Source organism: Dendrobates tinctorius, unplaced genomic scaffold, assembly GCF_039654945.1.
Source record: "Dendrobates tinctorius isolate UK_male_01 unplaced genomic scaffold, ASM3965494v1 ptg000108l, whole genome shotgun sequence".
Lineage (NCBI taxonomy): Eukaryota > Metazoa > Chordata > Amphibia > Anura > Dendrobatidae > Dendrobates > Dendrobates tinctorius.
Window position 1 is genome coordinate 8475463 of NW_027361776.1, and position 24088 is coordinate 8499550.

Consider the following 24088-nt stretch of genomic DNA (forward strand, 5'->3'; position numbering starts at 1 on the left):
TGAATGCACTCCCTCAGACATCTACCCTCACATGATTTCCTCCACCCAATAATCCTCCCTGAGGACCACTCTATATGGGGGGAGTGGTACTGCAACCAGGGGACCCCTAGAAGTACCTGGTCAATACCCTTGGGCATGATGAGGAGGGATATCGTCTCCTGATGAGATGGAGCCACTGAGAGTAACAAGGGGGCAGTCTGGTGGGTGATCTGTGAGGGTAGAGTGGCGCCGTTCACCACTCTGATGGTGACTGTTGTAGACATCATAACCTGGGGCATAGCGTGCCATTGAGCGAAGGCTGACGACATAAAATTGCCCTCTGCCCCAGAATCCACGCCAACCTCCACCGCCAGAGTGGAAGAACCAAACCCAAGTGTCCCCTTAAAGGACAACTTGGAGGAAAGCGCCACGGATTCTAGTGAGCCGCCTCCTACGGCCACTACGGGCGAGCGTCTTTCCAGCCGCTGTGGGCACTGGTTGGCAAAGTGACCGGACTGCCGGCCACCATGACAGATCACAGGGGCTCGAGCGGGCCGGGGCCTGGATCCCTCACGGGAAGCCCCCTGACGCTCCGACGCCCGATTGGGAGATTCCACAGGTTTAGCAAAACTAGGTGACAACCTAAACCTCTGCCTACACTGGGTCCGCTCCAACCTTCGCTCAGCAAAGCGAAGGTCTATACGAGTGGAGACGGTGATAAGCTCCTCCAGTGTAGCAAGAATCTCCCTGGTGGCCAGAGCGTCCTTCACATGGCCAGCCAAACCTCTCCAGAATGCCAGAATGCGGACCTTATCTGGCCACTCTCACTCCGAGGCCAGCGTCCGGAACTGGATGGCAAAGTGGCAGACCATGGACGAACCCTGTGACAATGCCAGCAGCCGGAGCGCAGTGTCATGGGTGACTCGTGGTCCCAGGAAGACATGCTTCACAGTGTCCAGGAACCGAGAGGAAGTCTGCACCACATGATCACCACACTCCCACAGCGGTGTGGCCCACTCCAAAGCCCTGTCCGACAAGAGGGAGATAATAAATCCCACTTTGGCCGACTCGGAGGGGAATCTTGTTGCCAGCAGCTCCAGCTGTATCGAGCACTGGCTCACGAAACCCCTACAAGAGGCATTATCACCCAAGAACTTCTCGGGCAGTGGGAGGCAGGACAAAGTCGGGGCAGGGATGGCAGTGGTCACACGGGAGACAGCCTCTGTGGCTGCCTGAACAGCGACTGCAGTAACATCCGCTGCTGAGGCTGGACACTCGAGAGCCGCCAACCTGCCCTGCAGCTGCCGAATGTACTGCAGCAGTCGCTGTTCGTCCGCCATTACTAGCCAGACCCTGGCGCTTGTATAATGTTAGAGCTGGCAGAATGCACCAAATTAAAAAATAATAGTAGGTGCGTTCGCAGACCGGGGTCCACCATGCAGAGGTGGTACACTGCTGCTAGGTAATGGCGGAAGAATAGAGCGGTGTAAAAACAGTCACATGTGGGTTACGTCACCCAATGTGAACAGGTGCGAGCTCTGTTAATGCACAGAGTCGCACAACCGCTGAACGTAGATGCCGGAGCCTGTTTAGCTCACAGAGGGCACAGTGTACGGCCACAGAATTCTACCCCAAGGACATGGGGTTAGAGTCCTTCTAGGCCCACTGAGCGCGCGGCGTCGCTGTCACGAGTGCCGCTATAGACGCTGACTGTGAAGTGGAGCACGTGCACTGAGGCGTGCTGAGTCCCTGGTGAGGGCTGATGCCTCATTCAACCTCCGTCCTACCTACACCTAAGCCTGAGCACTAGCAGGCTAGGCTGCACAACACATGCACCAAGGGTAGGAGTTTCTTAATGAGTCATTCACCAGAGACATTCATACGTGCATACATCACTCACTCCACATAGTCTGTAAATACAGTCTTATCCTAGCGCATGGCCGAGCGGCCATGGGAACCTTTTATAGCCGCGAGCGTTCGGGACCTTCCTGGCTTCTCGGATGGGCCAATCCGAACATAAGCAGGACCTGAGCATGTGACCTTCGATCTCCAATGGGAGCTCACTCCACGGGCATGCTCAGTGGCCTGACATGGGGACTTAGTCCCTGGAGAATCTTGCTGCTGAGCAGCATGTATTGCCATAGATGTGCCAGAGGTGGCAGCAGCAAGCAAACCCACGGAGCTGGTCAGGCCAGAGCGCCTGGACTGATGAGTTTGCTGAGCAACTTCCTCTGCGGCTGGAGAGGAATGGGAGACCGCTGGAAGTAAGGCTCGGGATTCTCGCTGTGCAGCGACAGAAATCTGATGCCTAACATTGTGTATCCAGACCTCTTTTAATGCACCCCATGATCCTGTTTGCCTTGGCAGCCGCTGCCTGGCACTGGCTGCTCCATGTAAGTTTATAATTAACTAGGATCCCCAAGTCCTTCTCCATGTCAGATATACCCAGTGGTTTACCGTTCAGTGTGTAATGGTGATATTGATTCCTTCTTCACATGTGTATAACCTTACATTTATCATTGTTAAACTGCATCTGCCACCTTTCAGCCCAAGACCAAACCCATTACCCCTCGCTACCTATACTGCATACCACCTAGCTTTCCATACTGTCTCCAAATCCCTCCCCTCACTCTCCATACTGTATCAGCACCAATCCCCTCTTGCTCCCCATACTGTGTCCTTAAATTTCCCCCCCTTGCTGCCAATACTTTGTCTACATCCATCCCTCCTCATTGCTCCCAATACTATGTTCACAACCAACTGCTCCTCGCTCCCGATACAGTGTCCTCAAATTTTCTTGCTCCCAATACATTCCCCCACCCTCTTTCCTCATACTGTGTACTCAAATTTCTTCCCATGATTATAATAAACCTTTGGTGTCTTCAGCTCCAGCACTTACCACAACAAACTTCTGCTGCTGATGCAGTGCTAAGGAATGATGTCAGCAGTGTGAGTACATGACCTCATCATGTTGCTGACATCACCCTGACCTGGAAGTACTGGAGGTCAGGATTTCAATTGTACTCGCACTTGAAAGACGCAAGTACAATTGATCTCTGGGATCTGGTGCTCTGCACCATTTTGAAAGGGCTGTCTGCATACAGCAGACTCAGAGAATTGGCGACTTCCACTACGAAGAGTGGCAAAATGCAGCTGGGGAGACACCAATGACTGCCACATCAGTCGGCACGATAGTGTCTCCCTGATGGCTGTGCCAGGGGAAAATGTCCCACCTGCTCTCCTTGGTTAAGTACTAACTACACTTTTATTTTGCACTTTAAGGGCTTGTGCACTTAGGTGTATTTTCGGTCAGAGGGTGATCTGACAAGACAATGGATCGCACTTGGACCAATTTTAGTCATGGGCCATGCACATGTCTAAATTTTTCCTCAAACTTAGTCTATCTGATGAAAAAATTGCTGTATGCCTGAGTTAGATCTGATATTCAAATATCTCTCGACCATTCAATCAATAAGTCTGTGGAAACCTTCAGACTGTACTCATGTGTCATCTGAGTGCTGTCCGATTTTGATGGACTGACAGAATGGAAAACATGGAGACATTTTTTTTCCCCATCATCTCTTCATTCAAAAGAATCAGATCAAACTAAGATCACACTAATCAGAGTTTTATCAGAGTGTCATTTTTATAATTGATCAGATGCTATTAGATGACAAAATCTACTGTTTTAATTCATATTATTCAGTCTGTTTTAGCTCGACTTTTCTACTGTATAACGTGTGTGTATTCTTCAGTAAATAGGAGTCCTAGAATTACTAGTTTTGTAATGTGAAGCATTTTTTTTTTGCATCCGTAGACTTCCTTGTACCGTTAGTGTAACTTTGTATGCCTCTTAATCTATCTACATTTATATGCCTTAATTCTACAGATTTCTACAGAACTTTAAAAACAAAAATCACAGCATGTTGCAATACAAGTCACATTCTCTTCTATGAGTAATGCTGCCACTCAATGGCATATGGCAATTTAATATTGAATCAGGGCTTTGCGATGTGCATGAGGCCGTAGCGTGAAGCTGTTAAGAATAAGAAATCGTCAAACACAGTTTGTATCTATTTTTATTTTCTCAAGAAATAAACATAAGAAATGGATACGATTACAGCATATGTATGGGCTGTCTCCAAGCATTTCTAGAGTGGAAAATCTGCAGTGCTATGTAATCGTACCACTCTTACTCTTACTGTATATAGCTTGTTAACCAGGCATTTATAAGTTTGGAAAAGCTATGTGACAAAACCCAAATGCAGCCATTTTCTACTATCTACAGAGGAAATAGCAAATATCTCTTCACAGCCATATAGGATTTACATTAGTTTTCACAGAAATTAGTTCTAAAAAGCTGCATAAAAAAACAACTATTGAAGAGTATTGGACCACGAGGGATCGAGTCAACTGCGATCCAGGAGGAATTGAGTGGAGAGAGCGAGGAGAGGGATCTGACGCCTGAACAAGGCAAGTTTCGTCTCAAAACCGAAGAGACTTCCCCCCTTGAATTTGTTTCCTAAAGTAAAATTATTCATCAAACTGGTGACGGAATAATTTAGCAAGATTCCATTACATACACATAGTGACAACAGTAACCGGGAACAAAAGGGTGCTCTGCATGAACTTAGACAACTTAAAATAGTTGTAATCACACTAGCCAATAAAGGTGAAAGCATTTTAGTGTGGACTACCACAATGTATGAGAATGAAGCATTACACTAGTTAAGGGATAATGAGTTTTCCAAGTGACTCTCCTTCAACCTTACTTCTGTTTTCCAGGCACATATGCAGGCTATGATGGAGAAAGCCTTCCAACAAGGTTTCCTACCCAAAGATATCAGAGACTGATGACTTATCCCTGAATATCCAAGTACTCCTTGCTTCTAGCTTCTCCTGAAGGTGCACAATAACTTAACATAGCCACCTCGCCATCCAACAGTGTCAGTAAAGGAGGACTTTATGAAATAATAGGTACATTTTTAGACTTTCATCTCAAATCCATCATAGTGACCCTTCCATCTTATCTTGGAGATACTGGGGATGTCCTTAAGAAAATTGAAAACATTAGTCTTGAACAGGCTATGTGGCTAGTCACTCTACACAAGGACAGTCCAGAATCTGTTTGGACTTTTTTTTGTGTAAGACCACACAGGTTTGTCTCATTTTTGGTGTTACTGCTGGAGTTAGGACTGACTCATAACTCCTTTATTTTTAAGGAGAACCTCAACCAACATCTACAGGGAACAGCTATGGAGCTGGAAGGAGAAGGAGTGGGATGTGGGCCACGGCAGTAACACCGGCACTAAAGTTTATAATAAAGTAGGACTTTTTTCGCTTTTATATTGTCCTCCTTAATTTCGGTTTCAGAGGTATGCACACTGCACCTGCAATTTCATTCCTTATTTCTCTCTTTTTTATGTCCAGTTTTTATAACTGGTTTATAATAGAATAGGACCTTACTTTTTTCATACTGTCCTTTGTAATCTCAGTTAGGGTGCTATACACATTACACTTGCACTTGTTTTTTGCACTTGCACTTTTACATTTAGGTCAGTGTTTATTTACATCCTCCTCTACATTTAATATGCTATCTTACTCTCCTTTTTCTGTTTATCTGGCTTCCCATGTCTTTTTTTACTTCTTTAATTTAAATTTTTTTTTATACTCATTGTGACTTCACTGTATACTTTACCTTTGCATACACTTGATCATATGTTGCTCAGTATGTCATGTCACTTATCTCTTTGACTGTCAATGTTAATTGTTTTTGATAATTACAACCCCTGTTCCTATTCCCTGGGTATTTGCACTGTACATTGAAACTCTGTCTGTATCACCTCCTATGTAACAAAGGGTTTGCATACCATATTATACTTTATTATTCTGCTGATCTTTTTAATATTGGTTACATGCAGTGTGGAATGCTATTGATCTTTTGGATTGACATTGAGAAAAATTGGACTGTTACTTGCTTCTATGTAACTTATTACTCCTTGAATGATGTGGGACTCATTGTCACTCTCTCCTTATAAGATAATTCTTTTAACCCCTTTCTAAAATCGGGAATACATTTACACTGATGCTGGACTCCCTCACTTTGATGTGGGCTCCAGCTGACAAGTGCCCGAATTAGCCGCGGGTGACAATGCTATCCACCCGATGCTATTAACCTGTTACATGCCGCTGTCAAACACTGACAGTGGTATTTAACAAGCGCTCCAGCAATTACGCCAGAAATCTGCCCACCAGTGACCCACGTCATGTGATCGTGGGTCACCAGTGAGTTGGCATGACAACCAAAGGTCTCCTGGAGTCCTCTATAGTTGTCACTGCCGGCTTGCTGTGATTCAGGTATCCATATGAAAAAAAATTGCAGCGTGCACTATTTTCTTCTGGCCATCGGATGAGACTTGCCCTTTTAATACTACGATATGCAAAAAAAAAATTAAATCACATACAGAACATCAACATTGTATCTGATTTTTATGGATACATTGCCATTATTAACATTGGAAACTATCCGATCATGAACATTTTAAGATGATGGTGTATAAATACGGTAGCCATATGTATGTCACATGGATGTTGCACAGATGTTAAATAAAGACACATGGATGTCACACGGATGGCCAAATGGATGAAAATTGTCCACATTTTGTGGAGTAAAATTGGATGATTTTTCATACTCTTGTCTAATCTTGTCCAAAGGCCACATAATCACATCCTAGTGCTATCTATTTTTTCTCAGGCAGAGCACTGACCCATTGACTTTCAGTTATAAATACACACATCCATTTTAAAAATGGATCCATGTTTCTAGTCAAAGAGACTCAGTGTAATGCCACGTTTATGCATTTAGTATTTGGTCAGTATTTTACATCAGTATTTGTAAGCCATAATCAGGAGGGAAACAGACAGAGGAAAAGTATAAGGGCACAGTCACACGGCCGTATTACTCGTGTGAGGACTGCATCACAATACTAGGACAGGCCGTTGCCTCTCCTGACTGGAGCGTCAAGCTCAGGTCAGGAGAGTTGATGGCTGGTCTGAGCATTGTGATGTGATCGTGAAAGTAATATGGCCATCTGACTGCGCCCTAATAGAAACACATCACCACTTCTGTATTTTTCACCCACTCCAGGTATTGACTTGCAAATACTGATATAAAATACTGATCGTGGCCTATGTCCTATTCTTTTCCATTTTGCTGATCAGATGGGGCAAATAAAACTATGAGGATCTCTCTTAGGCCATGTTCAGTATTTGAAAGTAGTAATGAGTGGACCCCTGGATGTTCGGGTTCTTCTGGTTCGAGCAAACTTTAATCCAAAGTTTGGTTTGGGTACCAGAACTGTACATGAACTTGAACCCAAACTCATAGAAGTCTATAGGGACCCGAACTTTGGTTCTATAAAATGGTCATAGTAACAGGTAGGGTGCTCTTGCACTCTCCTCAGCATCCAAACTCCAGGAGAAGTCAGTGTTCGGAGTTCAGCATTGTATACTAGGTGTCCGTTACAGTTCGGGTTCGCTCATCTCTATTTGTAAGCCAAATTCAGGTGAGGAACAATCAGAGGAAAAATACTGAATGTGGCAATACATTAATAGTCAAAGAATAAAAAAGTTGAAGCTATCTACCTGCTTCAGTGAAACAAATGGATGCAATTAGGATAACACATTAGAAAAAAAATCAGTCCATTTCTCTCGGATGGCAAGGCCTCATTCAGACTCCAGAGATTTTTCATACATGCAAAAAATGGTCTGAATTCATCAGCATTTTTCATCAGTGTTTGGTTTGGGTCAGTTTTTACCATTACTCGGTCGGCAAAAAGAATAGACATGTGAACTGCCCCATAGACTATAATAGGTATGCGATTTATCCATGAAAATGTGAAAAGAACATGTATGCGAATAACAGACTTTGGAATGAGGCCTTACACTCAAATAGATGTGTAAATGTAGCTTAAATTAGTAGCGAAACTTAGAATTCTACACTTTTTTTTTATGCTGCATAAACTGACCTGTGGTGTATTCTTGAGATCTGTAACATGGCAATTTTTTTTTGCTGGTATGCTGAGTTTTATTTCCAGATTTTCTCCATTGCATTAGCTGCGGAAGATCTGCAAGTAAAAAACACAGAAATGCACTAAAAATGCATGTGATCCACACATGACTATAAAGAAAGCAGCTTTATTAAATGCATGACATTCAAAAAGAGACAAAAACAAGACAACAAAGCGTGTAAAAAGTGCACTAAAACGGTAATGACAAAAAAGCAAGTCACCTAAATTACCTGATACTTGCAGAAAATCTGCAACATTATGGGGACGTAGAGTAAGGGTATGTGGACATGGCATGTTTTCAGGCAGATTTCACCCACTATGTACACTGCTTTTTAAAAAGAAGACACTGACTGGCAAGTCGCCACAAAAACATCTAAGCAAAAGCCAAAGACATGTTTCATGAGAAACACTGCTAACGTTTTCTTGGAGCGTGTTCTTATTCAAAAACTCAGTGGGTTCACCTACATCTAAAAGACTATTATGGTTTCTCCGTTATGGATGCTATAATGGGTAATATCAATCGACTTTCACTAAAACACATTGTCATACATACAATAACTGCTGCATTCAGGAGAATGTTAGTGCCCGAACTGTGTTCTGGGGGAGGAAGGGGTATCACTGATAGAACAAGGGTTAATTTATATTGCTTCATGAAATAGTCTGAAGGGAATTCAGAACAAATTCCCATTCATCTGCAAAGAGCATAGGAAATACAAATATTTGTAGCCGAAGCCTGTTTCTATAACATTCGGATAGAATCTGATAAATGTGAAAGTGAAAGAAACAATGTATGCTCCCCAAAAATGAGGATTTGTGTCAGACTCACCTGGCTCTGAATTAACAGGCTGGTGAGACGGATATCACAGGATGTGTGAGCTTTCAAAACAATGACAGTTGACATGGCTACATGTAGGCAACCACTGTGTTCTCCGAAGCATAATAGTAGGCAAAATCAAAGAAAATGGTTGCCTAGGAAATCTGTTCTATGCCTGTGCCGAGCCTCATACCAATCACTATTTATGCGCGTAATAATTTCTATAAAGAGGAGAATGTTGTCTGTTAACTTTGTAGCCCTAGAGCTATCAAACATTGTCACAGGCAAATGATTCCATTATGTTCTTGCATTGTATTTATTTTTTCAATGTCCTGAAAACAAATCAATTAAACGTATTATGTTGGGAGTTACTATACCTTAGTCATTTTAACTAAAAGACCACTCTTTTTTTTCGTATGAAAGCCTCAATAAACCCCATGAGCAATTAATCTTCTAACACTAATTAGATATTTGCTAATTAGCGTATGATGTGTGAATTGAAAAACATTTTAATGGTGAATTGAGCAGGGTTTACAAATACATAAACTGTATCCCACTTCTCTCCTAATTATCATATTGTATAAATATTAATAAGGTCACATTGTGCTGCCACCTCTTCACGTGCATCCATTTTGGCTAGGCCTTTTGTCTGACTGATAGGACTGTCAACATTTTGTATTTGCTTCGAGATTCTATACAAGAAAATTCTCCAGAGCTGTCAGCATTTATGCATTCCTTTTCTCTGAGCATACCCGGACGCTTGGTAATTACTGTGCATCATTTTGGAGATGGAAATGTAGTCTTAAATCAGCACCCTTAGTTATTTCTGCTTCATTTTGATTAAACTGATCACAGCCTCAATGCAATTTGCATGCCAGGTTTATAAAAAGAAGCTTAATAGGATAATGGTGGATTACAAATACAAATAAACCTTTGGATCGGCATTTAGTGTGCAGCGGCCATGAGTGCAAATAGTATTAATTAGTATCAAAAGGTAATGGCAGAAGCCAGGAGCAGTAGATTGTCTGATTGGACCTTAAACGATACCTATCATTTAAATGTATCGCACCCAGATATTTCATTAGACCTGAGAAAGTTGTGCACAAAAAAATACCATTGAGACAAAATAAATTGCATTACATTTTTTTGTATTCTTTGCCCAGATCACCATTTCATTCTACAATAGTAATAATGATGATTGTCATACATGGGGGAAAAAAAAAAACAAAAAAAACCATGCAGGTCAGATAAACTTTCTGGCAGACAAAATGTATTTCAATCAGTTCAATTGTCCATTTACACATAGCAATTTTCTCTTCTCTGCTACATTTATAGCGTTCAGCAGCACTTGTGGGAGAATTTCCTAAGTGCGGAACTGCAAGTGTTTTGATTTTTGTAACTGTTTATTTTTGTGTTTGTTGTTCAGAACAAATAGTCTGAAAACGAAAAATATATTGTTATGTAGAATAAGGACATGTGTCTGATCCTTGTTTCTCACGTTACCTAGGAAGTGACCTCAATAAGACTTTGGCACCAAGGTATGTGGATGTTAATTTTTGGCTTTGTACAGGGCTACAACGATGAAAGGTAGTATGAAATAAAAAAAAAATTACCATTGATGCCTTTAGTACTTCTGAGATGGTAATATGTTTTGGCTTACTGCCATTACACCATTCTGCCATACGTAGATATGCAAGTTCATAGGCTCCATTGCAAAAGTTCCAACAGGGCCCCCAGTACCACTGGACTTAATAAAATTGGTATTCTTATGTGGGCCAAAGGTTTCCTTTGGGTCCCTCCCAGGGTCAAGTGCTTAGGTACCACTCTAACTCTTGCACATTATCAGTAACACTGCTCTTTAATAGAATTGGTATTCTTGTATGGGCTAAAGGAGTCTTTTGTGCACCCCTGGGCTCAAATGCCCACGTACAACTGCAACCCCCTCACCTATTACGCGCTAGTTATACCCCTCTATGCAAATATCTGGCTGGCTAATACAAAGCATGTCAAACTTTGGATTTTGATTTTTCTCTTTTAACAGCTGCAATGTTAAAACTCATATGTTGTAATACAATCCATATTTTGCGGAAAGTGTGCAGTGATTAGTTTTGAAGTGAACGCAGGGCTATCATCAAACACACATAATGCATTATACTGTATAAGCTCAAGGTCATATTTCTAAAACATGGAGGTGATCCAATATATATGCCTCATTCTTAATTCAGCAACAGAGGCTGTATAGAGTATTTCGTATTGCAATCATTCCCTTCTAAAAAAGCATATCATACCATTCTTTTTAAAGTCGGTGAACGGATACTTTTATAGACGTTGCATAAAGTGCTGACATTCAAGATAAAAATCACAGTAACTTTGTGACCAGCTTAGGCCTCTTTCACACTTCCGTTTTTGACAATCAGTCAAGATCCACCGATTTGGAAAAAAAACGGATCCGCCATTTTTCTTTGCGGATCCGTTTTTTTCCCCATTGACTTTCATTATTGGCGGATCTTGACGGATTGCCGTCCGTTGCATCCGTTTTTGTGCGGATCCGCCAAAATGTTGCTGTCCGTCAACATCCTCAAAGACTTCCAAACGGAGCTTGCAATGTTATTTTGGCCGTCGGATCCTCCAGACACTGATTTAACCCGAAATTCTGTCTGGGTGCCGGACAAAAAAAAAATACTCTCTCTCTCTCTCCTTTTCCAGGCTGCGATTCCTTTAACATTCTTCATTTTGCGGATCCGTCAAAAAAACGGACGGGGGGCATCCGTTGTAATCAGTACTAAAACGGATCCGCTATCCGTCCTTTTGGCGGATTTTAACTGACACAAAAAACTGAAGTGTGAAAGAGGCCTTACCTACACAAACGCTTTTTTCACACCTCCATTGCAATTTACTGACAGTGAAATATTTTGTGACATGAAAAGGATTGAGTCTTTTTAGAGAAAAACAGGTAAACCTGCACAAAATTTACTCGTTGATCATTCAAACCAGGGGAATAACTACCATCTCAGCAGCCATAGTGGCTGATACGTAGCCCAGCATGTCAGCCGGGGCCTGGTCTCCTCTGTATCAGTGCACTCCTATCCTGGCCTCATTCACACATCCATGTCTGTGAAAAAATGGTTACGGTGTCATCAGTGTTTTGAATCAGTGTGTCATCAGTGCATGGGCCGTGTGTCCGTTTTTACCATCATTATGTCATCAGTGTTTTTCACATATAGCTAAATAAATGGATGAGAAAACTTCTCCTATTCTTTGCAGTGTTAAATAAAATCTATCATCAGGATTTTGATACCTCATCTGAAAGCAGCACGATGTAGGTAAAGAGACCTTGAATCCAGTGATGTGTCACTTAGTTTACTGTGTGCAGCTGTTCTGACACAATCATAGTTCTTAGATTTAGCAATGCAGCAGAGCTGATAAAGCTAACCCTGCCAACACCAGTCTCTGTATATATTCTATAGACAAAAATCTTCTTATCACCGCAGTGAGAGGAGTCATACGAGTGCCCGTGTGCCAGCTAGTCAGTCTAAGTAAACACCAGTACACAGCCAATGCATGTGATACATTGGTAAATTCTGTGTTATAACCCCTACCTCATGCTGTCCTCAGGTTGCATACCAAAAACCTGCTGAAATATCCCCTTTATATATGTACAGCATACCGATGGCACACTGACTGATACCATCTGTGTGTTGTACGTGTTAGTCACAGACTCAGAAACTTGTATTGGAACATGTTTTAATCCAAGATACAGAAGAGAAATGGACATGTCCCCATGAGCTTTGCACAGACACAAGGACTGTGAAAAAAATGAACATGTGAACAGTCTCATAGACTATAATGGGTGCTTGTTAAAACACTGATAGATGACATACGTGCAACACGGATGTCTAAATGAGGCCTAAGGCAAAATGTCAACTGGATTTCTGCAGCTGGTTGTTACCTTTTTTTACCTACACTCCTTAACATTGAAATTGAAACACAGAGAAGGAAAAAGTCATGGACTTATGGAAATCACAGGCTCAACAGACATGCTAATGATTTGTAAATGATGAAGAAAATGGAAAAATATTTTTTTTTTCAAAAGACATCACAATGAATTCAATTGTGAGTCTTAGGCCTGTTTCACACTTCAGTTTTTTTTGTGTCAGCTAAAATCCGCCAAAATGGAGGAAAGCGGATCCGTTGTTAACTGATGTCAATGGATGCCACCGGACCGTTTTTTTTTACAGATCCGATGAGAGAGAGAATTTTTTCTGTCCGCCAGAAATTATTTCAGGGTTAAATTTCCGGCTGACTTCATTCCTCCGGGCATGCGCACTATAAAATGCGGGTCCTGCACCAAAAAAAACGTTGCATGGTCCATCCAGGCATGTCGGTGGAAGCAAAAAAATTGACGGATCCGCAAAAAAATGGATCCAACAGATGGCCATCCGTCAAGATCCGCCGGTAATGCAAATCAATGGGGAAAAAAACGGATCCGCCAAAAAAATGGCGGATCCGTTTTTTTTGCAAAACGGCGGATTTTGACTGATAGTCAAAAACGGAAGTGTGAAACCAGCCTTAGCACCAAGCTTAGAAATCATTGCACTTACATGTCTTGGCATGCTGTCAATGAGGTTATTAAAGAGAATCTGTCAGGAGGTTTTGATTTTTTCTGAAAAATCAAAACCTCCTGACAGATTCTCTTTAATAGCAGCATAATGTAGGAAAAGACCCTGCGCTGACTTTGATCTTGATAAAACACAGTGGACTTACACCAGCAGATGGCCTGGCTCCCCAAACCATCACTGATTGCGGTTATCCCGGTTGCTTGTGCACCTTTTTTTACCACACGTTTTCCTTCCACTCAACTTTCCAGTAATATGTTTGGATACAGTACTCTGTGAACAGCCAGCTTCTTTAGCAATGACCTTTTGTGTCTTACCCTCCTTGTGCAGAGTGTGTCAGTGACTGCCTTCTGGACATCTGTCAAGTCAGCAGTTTTCCCAATGATTGTGGAGCCTACTGAAACAGACTAAAGGACATTTTTAAAAGCTTAGGAAGCCTTTGCAGATTTTTTTTGTCAATTATTCTAATTTACTGAGATAATGACTTTTGGGTTTTCATTGGCTGTAAGCCATAATCATCAACAATAACAGAAATAAACACTTGAATTAGTTCACTCTGTAATGACTCTATATGATATGAGTTTCATTTTTTGTATTGAAGAACTGAAATAAATTAACTTTTTGATGATATTCTAATTTTGTGAGAGGCACCTGCATCTGCTCAATATTTGAGCCTTGCTAAACAGACAAAAGGGTTGCAATTTCAATTGTTAATAAGCAAGTACTCTGGTAATTTTTTTTGCCCTCTTTTTTATCAGTTAGTAAAGTCTTTGTAGTGTGTGCATTAAAATACTAACCAGTTGCTGTCTTCTGCTGTTTCTAGCCTTGCTCCGGTCCTAGCATTCATCATGTGACTTCAGCTCTTGTGTTAGCTCACACTGAAGACCATTATTTCTGTTCTTAATGTAAGCCTATGAGAGCTCATTCAGAGTCTCATAAACTTAAATTGAGGAATTGACCTCCAATCCACACAAGAGATGCTGTGTGAGCGGGCTGGTCGCAGCTGTGAGTGGTGGCATGATGCAGGAGAGGACTGCAGCAGGGATAGGAACGGGGGAAGACAGTGACTGGAATTTTTTTCAATGCACACGCTACACGCATTGCTGATGTGTAACGGGGGGGGCAATGAAAAATGCAGGAGCCTTCCCTTAGGCGCCTATGTGCTTTTATTGTAGTTGAGTTATTTGTTAACTCACAATGTTTTTACTTTTTGAAAGAAATACTATAAATCCGTAGCAAGTAAAAGATTCTTATTTAACAGCAGTTCTGCTTCCTATACAATATTTTTTGTGACTCATGTTTGGAGTTAATGGATGGGAAAGCTTGATGACCTTTCCAATATAGCATTGCAGATCTCATTTTGCTCTAAGACTATGGACAGCCTGTATTCATATATTATGAGTTTGTGTTTATCCTGCTAAATTTTAGTTGCATATTTACTGCTCTCCTATACATGGTGATTGATATTGAGTAGAGATGAGAGAACATCGCCGGCTCCCTCCTTTTTCGGCCCAGCTTTAGCGCTTACCGAAGAAGCTGCATCGGGAACCTGGAGCGCTCCCAATGATTAGGTGTTCAGTGCCACAGCTACATGTGTCGTGGCTGTGTAATAGTCACAACACATGCATGGATAACCTGTGTGTTGTGGCTTTGACTCAGCTAATCCAGGTATCCGGGTTCCCAATGCAGCTTCTTCGGTAAACGCTATAGCTTGCCACATAAGGAGGGAGCCATTGATGTTCGCTCATCGCTAATGTTGAGGGGACATACTTACTGTTCATTTGACTCTGCTATGTTCAGCTACAATAGTGTCTATGGGACATCTGAATATAATGGAAAGTGATAGGAAGGCATTAAAGGTAAACTGCTGATACCGCTGGGTAAATACTTCTGATCACATTATTACTTTTGAGAGAACATTAGAAAAATGAACCATGATAGTTAAGCATCATTGCATGAAAGTTCTTAAGCAAAATATAAATTATTAAAAATAACAAACAGTTGGCCGTTAAATAGAATTGCCGTCGACAAAACTACAGCTCTACATAGCGTATTTTGAAGTGTGGAATATGTAGCAAATTGCATCCATTGCAGTTACAAAATAATTTGTGCCTCAGACAACATTTGGGCCTTTTGGGCAAACTACTTATAGAGAATTGCTGGTCATATCACAATTATGTTTAATTACTGAATTGATGAAAGCATGTTTAATGAAAGTTAGGCATGAGTTGACAAAGGTGACATTGAAATATAATAATGATTAGATTACCATTTTCTCAAGATGACATTTTATGATTATAATAATGCTGATCAAAATAATTAAACCATTGAAGATGGCCGTGTAGGAGTTTAAAAAGAGAAAAGTAAAACTGTGTTTAAATGCATCACTCGCACGGTTTTAAGCAGTATTCCCATTTTACTATAAACCTTTAATAAATTCAATTTAGTACAGAATTGCAACAGTTATAATCTGAAGAAAGACTGGATCAGAATAGATTACAATTTGGGTTTGACTATGTATCTGCTTCACAGTTTACAAGTTTTAATTCTCTTGTCCTTCCTTGCACTGGATGAGACACGTTTACTATGTAGCTAACAGTGGGTATTGGAAGCTGCTAATTGCTTCAAAAACAGCAAACCACCTTACATTGCAATCAAAATTGTGGAATATCTGTATATATACATTATTTATAATTTTGCTATATGTTTTCCAGGATATGTGTGTTTGGATGCAAGACAGTTGGATGCAGAAGATTGCAGTGATTGTCTGGCTTTGTGTGGTGTCACAGTGGCTATAAAAGCCCTGAACACCGACCGCCATCTTACTTCTGCCGATCTTAGCATAGGGAGAGGTTGCTGCTGCTCATTCTCAATTGGGAGAGTGTTTAGGCAGGAAAAAAACTGTGCTTCTGCTGATAGCGATTTTCACTGTGCAACACAACAGTTAGTGTGCAGTGACAGGGGAGGATATTTTGGTGTGCAGCAGCTCTGGTGGTTATTAGGCTGCCTTATAAGGCTACCTTATAGCTGCATTACTGTTTTCACACTGCTGTGCAGACTGCTTTTTTCAAAGCAAAAATAATTTTATTCCTTTTGTCTGCACAGTTACCGAGCGTTCATTTTTTCACACTTTTGTGTGCAGCAGTGCTGGTGGTTATTAGGCTGCCTTATAAGGCTACCTGATAGCTGCACTGTTGTGTGCACACTGCTGTGCAGACTGCTTTTTTCAAAGCACAAAAACTTGTATTAGTTTTGTCTGCAAAGTTAGTGAGTGTTCATTTTTTCACACACCGTATAGAGGTGTACGCTCCTCACACACTACCGTGTACCGGCTGGTATCACAGACAAATACATGCTCTCTGTGTGTGACTCCGTAAAAAGATAGACGGAGATTTTCATTTTTCCATATATACACCGTATAGAGCTGTCTGCTTATCAAACAGTATTGTATATCTGCTGTTTGTATTGCGGTCAAATCTACACAGAGACAGCGTGTGTGTGTGAGACTCCGTAAATATATATACGGAAATTTCAATTTTTACATACACCATATAGAGCTGTCTGCTTGTCAAACAGTATACTATATCTGCTGTTTGATTACAGTCAAATCTATATAGAGACAGCGTGTGTGTGTGACTCCGTTAAAAAATAGATGGAGAATTAAAATTTTTCCATACATACACCGTATCGAGCTGTCCGCTTGTCAAACAGTATCCTATATCTCCTGTTTGATTACGAGAGACAGCGCGTGTGTGTGACTCCGTTAAAAAATAGACGGAGAATTAAAATTTTGAATACATACACCGTATCGAGCTGTCCGCTTGTCAAACAGTATCCTATATCTGCTGTTTAACCCCTTCACCCACAAGGGTGGTTTGCACGTTCATGACCGGGCCAATTTTTACAATTCTGACCACTGTCCCTTTATGAGGTCATAACTCTGGAACGCTTCTATGGATCCCGGTGATTCTGACATTGTTTTCTCGTGACATATTGTACTTCATGTTAGTGGTAAAATTTCATTCAAATAACTTGCGTTTATTTGTGAAAAAAACGGAAATTTGGCAAAAATGTTGAAAATTTCGCAATTTTCCAACTTTGAATTTTTATGCCCTTAAATCACAGAGATACGGCACACAAAAAGCTTGATAACTAACATTTCCCACATGTTTACTTTACATCAGCACAATTTTGGAACCAAAATTTTTTTTTGTTAGGAAGTTATAAGGGTTAAAAGTTGACCAGCGATTTCTCATTTTTACAACACCATTTTATTTTTAGGACCACATCACATTTGAAGCCACTTTGAGGGGTCTATAGGATAGAAAATACCCAAAAGTGACACCATTCTAAAACTGCACCCCTTAAGGTGCTCAAAACCACATTCAAGAAGTTTATTAACCCTTTAGGTGCGTCACAGGAATTTTTTTGAATATTTAAAAAAAAATGAACATCTAACTTTTTTTCACAAAAAAAATACTTCAGGTTCAATTTTTTTTATTTTACCAAGGGTAACAGGAGAAATTGGACTGCAAAAGTTATTGTGCAGTTTGTCCTGAGTATGCTGATACCTGATTTGTGGGGGGGAACGACTGTTTTGGCGCATGGCAGAGCTCAGAATGGAAGGAGCGCCGTTTGACTTTTTCAATGCAAAATTGGCTGGAATTCAGATCGGACGCCATGTCACGTTTGGAGAGTCCCTGATGTACCTAAACAGTGGAAACCCCCTACAAGTGACCCCATTTTGGAAACTAGACCCCCCAAGGAACTTATCTAGATATGTGGTGAGAACTTTGAACCCACAAGGGCTTACAGAAGTTTATAACGTACAGCGGTACAATTAAAAAATCATATTTTTTCCACAAAAATGATCTTTTCACCCCAATTTTTATTTTCCCAAGGGTAACAGGACCCTAAAAGTTATTGTGCAATTTGTCCTGAGTATGCTGATACCCCACATGTGGGGGTAAACCACTATTTGGGCGCATGGCAGAGCTCGGAAGGGAAGCAGCGCCATTTGACGTTTTTGGCTGGAATTGAGATCGGACATCATGTCGCGATTGGAAAACCCCTGATGTACAAAAACAGTGGAAACCCCCCACAAATGACACCATTTTGGAAACTAGACCCCCTAAGGAACTTATCTAGATGTGTGGTGAGAACTTTGAACCCCCAAGGGCTTCACAGAAGTTTATAACATAAAGCCGTACAATTAAAAAATCATATTTTTTCCACAAAAATGATCTTTTCACCCTCAATTCTTATTTTTCCAAGGGTAACAGCACCCTAAAAGTTATTGTGCAATTTGTCCTGAGTATGCTGATACCCCACATGTGGGGGTAAACCACTATTTGGGCGCATGGCAGAGCTCGGAAGGGAAGCAGCGCCATTTGACGTTTTTGGCTGGAATTGAGATCGGAGACCATGTTGCGATTGGAAAACCCCTGATGTACCTAAACAGTGTAAACCCCCACAAATGACACCATTTTGGAAACTAGACCCCCTAAGGAACTTATCTAGATGTGTGGTGAGAACTTTGAACCCCCAAGGACTTCACAGAAGTTCATAACATAAAACCGTACAATTAAAAAATCATATTTTTTCCACAAAAATGATCTTTTCACCCTCAATTCTTATTTTTCCAAGGGTAACAGCACCCTAAAAGTTATTGTGCAATTTGTCCTGAGTATGCTGATACCCCACATGTGGGGGTAAACCACTATTTGGGCGCATGGCAGAGCTCGGAAGGGAAGCAGCGCCATTTGACGTTTTTGGCTGGAATTGAGATCGGAGACCATGTTGCGATTGGAAAACCCCTGATGTACCTAAACAGTGGAAACCCCCAACAAATGACACCATTTTGGAAACTAGACCCCCCAAGGAACTTATCTAGATGTGTGGTGAGCACTTTGAACCCCCCAGTGCTTCACAGAAGTTTATAACGCCCGGGCGTGAAAATAAAAAATTCGTATTTTCCCAAGGGTAACAGGAGAAATTGAACCCCAAAAGTTGTTGTCCAATTTGTCCTGAGTATGCTGATACCCCATATGTGGGAGAAAACTACTGTATGGGAACACGTCGGGGATCGGAAGTGAAGTGGTGACGTTTTGGAATGCAGACATTGATGGAATGTCTGCGGGTGTCATGTTGCCTTTAGAGAGCCCCTAATGTACCTAAACAGTGGAAACTCCCCACAAATAACCCCATTTTGAAAACTAGACCCCCTAAGGAACTTATCTAGATGTGAGGTGAGCACTTTGAACCCCCAAGGGCTTCACAGAAGTTTATAATGCCAAGGCATGAAAATAAAAAAATCGTATTTTTTCCACAAACATGATCAATTTTTCCCCAATTTTTTTATTTTCCCAAGGGTAACAGGAGAAATTGAACCCCAAAAGTTGTTGTCCAATTTGTCCTGAGTAAGCTGACACCCCATATGTGGGAGAAAACTACTGTATGGACACACGTCAGGGCTCGGAAGGGAAGTAGTGACGTTTTGGAATGCAGACTTTGATGGAATGGTCTGCGGGTGTCATGTTGCCTTTGGAGAGCCCCTAATGTACCTAAACAGTGGAAACACCCACAAATGACCCCATTTTGGAAACGAGAACCCCTAAGGAACTTATCTAGATGTGTGGTGAGCACTTTGAACCCCCAAGGGCTTCACAGAAGTTTATAATGCCCGGGCATGAAAATAAAAAAATCGTATTTTTTCCACAAACATGATCAATTAGTCCCCAATTTTTTCATTTTCCCAAGGGTAACAGGAGAAATTGGACCCCAAAAGTTGTTGTCCAATTTGTCATGAGTACGCTGACACCCCATATGTGGGAGAAAACTACTGTATGGACACACGTCGGGGCTCGGAAGGGAAGCAGTGCCATTTTGGAATGCAGACTTTGATGGAATGGTCTGCGGGTGTCATGTGCGTTTGGAGAGCCCCTGATGTACCTAAACTATTGAATCCCAACAGGTGACCCCATTTTGGACACTAGACCCCCCACGGAACTTATCTAGATGTGTGGTGAGCACTTTGAACCCCCAAGTGCTTCACAGAAGTTTATAACGCTCGGACGTGAAAGTAAAAAAAATCATTTTTTTCCACAAAAATGATATTTTTGCCCCCAATTTTTTATTTTCCTAAGGGTAACAGGAGAAATTGGACCCCAAAAATTGTTTTGCAATTTGTCCTGAGTAGGCTGATACCCTACATGTGGGGGTAAAACACTGTTTGGGCGCATGGCAGAGCTTGGAAGGGAAGGAGCACCATATGACTTTTTCAACTCAGAATTGGCTGGAATTGAGATCAGACGCAATGTTGCATTTGGAGAGCCCCTGATGTGCCCAAACAGTGGAAACCCCCAATTCTAATTCCAACCCGAACCCAACACACCCCTAACCCTAATCTCAGCCCTAACCCAAGCCCTAACCCTAGCCCTAACCCTAACCCTAGCCCTAACCCTAACCCTAACCCTAGCCCTAACCCTAGCCCTAATGGAAAACTGGAAATAAATACATTTTTTAAATTTTATTATTTTTCCCTAACTAAGGGGGTGATAACGGGGGGTTTGATTTACTATTTATGGCGGTTTTTATTTTTGGCAGCTGTCGCACGCTAAAAGACGCTTTTTATTGTAAAAATAGTTTTTGCATCACCACATATTGAGAGCTATAATTTTTCCGTATTTTGACACACCGAGTCATGTGAGATCTTATTTTTTGCGGGACGAGTTGATGTTTTTATTGGTACCATTTTCGGGCACGTGACATTTTTTGATCGCTTTTTATTCCGATTTTTGGGACGCAGAATGAACAAAAACCAGCGTTTCATGAATTTCTTTTGGGGGAGTACGTTTACACCGTTCCGCGTGCGGTAAAATTGATAAAGCGGTTTTATTCTTCGGGTCAGTATGGTTACAGCGATACCTCATTTAGGTCGGTTTTTTATGTTTTATCGGTTTTATGCAATGAAAACTATTTTATATAAAAAATAATTATTTTTGCATCGCTTTATTCTGCGAGCTATAACTTTTTTATTTTTTCACTGATGATGCTGTGTGGCAGCTTGTTTTTTGGGGGACAAGATGACGTTTTCAGCGGTTCCATGGATATTTATATGCGTCTTTTTGATCGTGCGTTATTGCACTTTTTGTTTGGCGGTATGATAATAAATCATTATTTTTTGCTTCGTTTTTTATTTTTATTTTTTAAGGGGTTCGCTAAAGGGGTTAACTAATGGGACAGTTTTATAGGGTGACATAGTGCCGGGTGTCAGCTGTGATAATCAGCTGACACCCGGCCGCGATCAGCGGCGCTCACCACGTGGGCGCCGCTGATCGCGCTAGACGTACTATCCCGTCCATGGGCATAGGGGCCCGGGTCCCATGGATGGGATAGTACGTCTGATGTCAGGAAGGGGTTAATTATGGTCAAATCTATACAGAGACAGCATTTGTGTGTGACTACGGAAAAAAATAGACATAGATTTTCATTTTTCCATACCTACAACGTATAGAGCTGTACGCTCCTCACACACTACCGTGTACCGGCTGGTATCACGGACAGATGCATGCTATCTGTGTTTGACTCTGTAAAAAAATAGACGGAGATTTAAAATTGTCCATACATACACCATATACAGCTGTCCGCTACTCAAACAGTATCGTATATCTGCTGTTTGGATTACGGTCCAATGTATACAGAGACAGCGCACGTGTGTGAGTCCCCATAAATACATAGACGGACATTTCCATTTTTGTATACATCGTATAGAGCTGTCCGCTTCTGTAACAGTATCGTATATCTGCTGTTCGCTTTACGGTCACATGTATACAGAGTCATCGCGTGTGTGTGAGACCATAAATACATATAGGGACATTTCCATTTCTCCATACACTGTATTGAGCTGTCCGCTTCTCAAACAGTATTGTATATCTGCTGCTCACTTTACGGTCACATCTATACAGAGTCATCATGTGTGTGTGTGTGTGAGACTCCATAAATACATATACGGACATTTCCATTTTTCAATACACAGTATAGAGCTGTCCGCTTCTGACACAGCACCGTATATCTGCTGGTTGTATTACGGTCAAATACATACTGCCAGAGCGTCTGTGTGTGACTCCTGAAACAAATATACGGAGATTGAAAGTTTCACCAAAAATGTATACAGCTGTACACTTCTGATACAGTACCGTATATCTGCTGGTCGGATTACGGTCAAATATATTCTTGGAGAGCGTCTGTGAGTAATGAAATATATAGGGAGATTTAAATTGTTACATACACCTTACACAGCTGTACGCTCCTCATAGAGTACCATATCTCTGCTGGTATTTTTGGTACATTTTCCCAAACATGAGGAGGTATGGTGGAAGAGGCCGCGTATGTGGGCGTGGGGGCGCAGCTGATACTGATGGTGGTGGTGGATCTGCTGGTTATGGCAAAAGCACAATAGCAGCTAAGACAGGAGGTGTTGAGCCTGCGTCATTGTCTGGCACAAGAAGGCCTTTAAGGTTCCCTTTTCTGGGAGTAGGTAAACCGCTTTTAAAGTCGGAGCATCAGGAACAGGTTTTGGCTTACATTGCCGAAACAGCCTCCAGCTCTATTGCCTCCTCTTCTGAAGTTACAAATACTGCAAGCACAGAGTCGTAAGTGCAGGCTTCTGGTCAGGAACAACATCTTTCCTTGTGTCCTTCACCTACACCAAAAGTGAGGGATGCCGCAGCACACACTTCAGATTACTCCATGGAGCTCTTTTCACATACCATGCCTGGGCTATCAAGTCAAATCCTGAATTCCCCAGTCCAACATGAATCAGAGATGGAGTGCACTGATGCACAGCCACTGCTAGATGATTCTGCTGGTACATTCACCCACAGCACTACATTCCCGTCGCACTCTACAGAGCCAGAATCTGTCTCTGATGAAACTCAGATGACCCTTCCTGCATACTATACCACCTTACACAGTGACACAGAGGAAGGTGCAGATGAAAGTGCCGGTTCCCTGAGCAGGTGGGGGGGAATACTCATGGGCGACTGCACTGGCACAGGGCCCCTCATAGTACGCAACAGTGTCTCTGCCGGTTGGAGGGCCCACTCGCCGTCAGACACACCGGAATACTATGAGGGGCCCCATTCCAGTGCCGGCGCCCTTGAGTGGCCCCCCGCTTGCTCATGGCCTCCGCACTTGCAATACTTACCTCTCCCTGCTCCACTGCCGTGACATCTTCCGCGTTTCCTGACAGTGACATTCAGGTCAGAGAGCGCGATGACATCACGTCTGTATGCCCTCTGCCTTAACAGTCCAAGTGCAGAGAGCTGGAAGATGTTGACGCTGAGGAGTCCAGAGTAGAGCAGTGCCCAGCAAGGAGAGGTATTTAACCTTTTTAAAGGTTGGGAGCAATTTTTGGCGAGCACTATACACTGGAGAATGAGATATGGGGCCCATCATACACTGGAGCATCATCCATTTGGCCCATCATATACTGGAGCATTCCAAATGGGGGACATCAGACACTGGAGCAGCATTTACGGGTCACATTATACACTGGAGCATTAGAAATGGGGCCCATAAGACAGTGGAGCATCATCCATGGGGACCAA

At 42.0% G+C, this 24088-nt stretch overlaps 1 protein-coding gene across 2 annotated transcripts in view; it reads right to left on the reverse strand.

The window, feature by feature from the left end:
- The window catches only part of TENM2 (teneurin transmembrane protein 2), a 6300157-nt gene that overhangs the window by 3420605 nt on the left and 2855464 nt on the right, over positions 1–24088 (reverse strand). The window contains exons 1-2 of one of the 2 annotated variants that reach the window (XM_073589484.1): positions 8875–8975; positions 8007–8105 (exon numbers count right to left, since the gene is read on the reverse strand). In XM_073589484.1, the coding sequence (XP_073445585.1) occupies positions 8007–8091 (85 nt within the window). In that variant the 5' untranslated portion in view covers positions 8092–8105; positions 8875–8975. Of the gene's footprint in view, positions 1–8006; positions 8106–8874; positions 8976–24088 lie in introns of those variants that run through there. The other variant, XM_073589482.1, reaches the window with a different exon arrangement.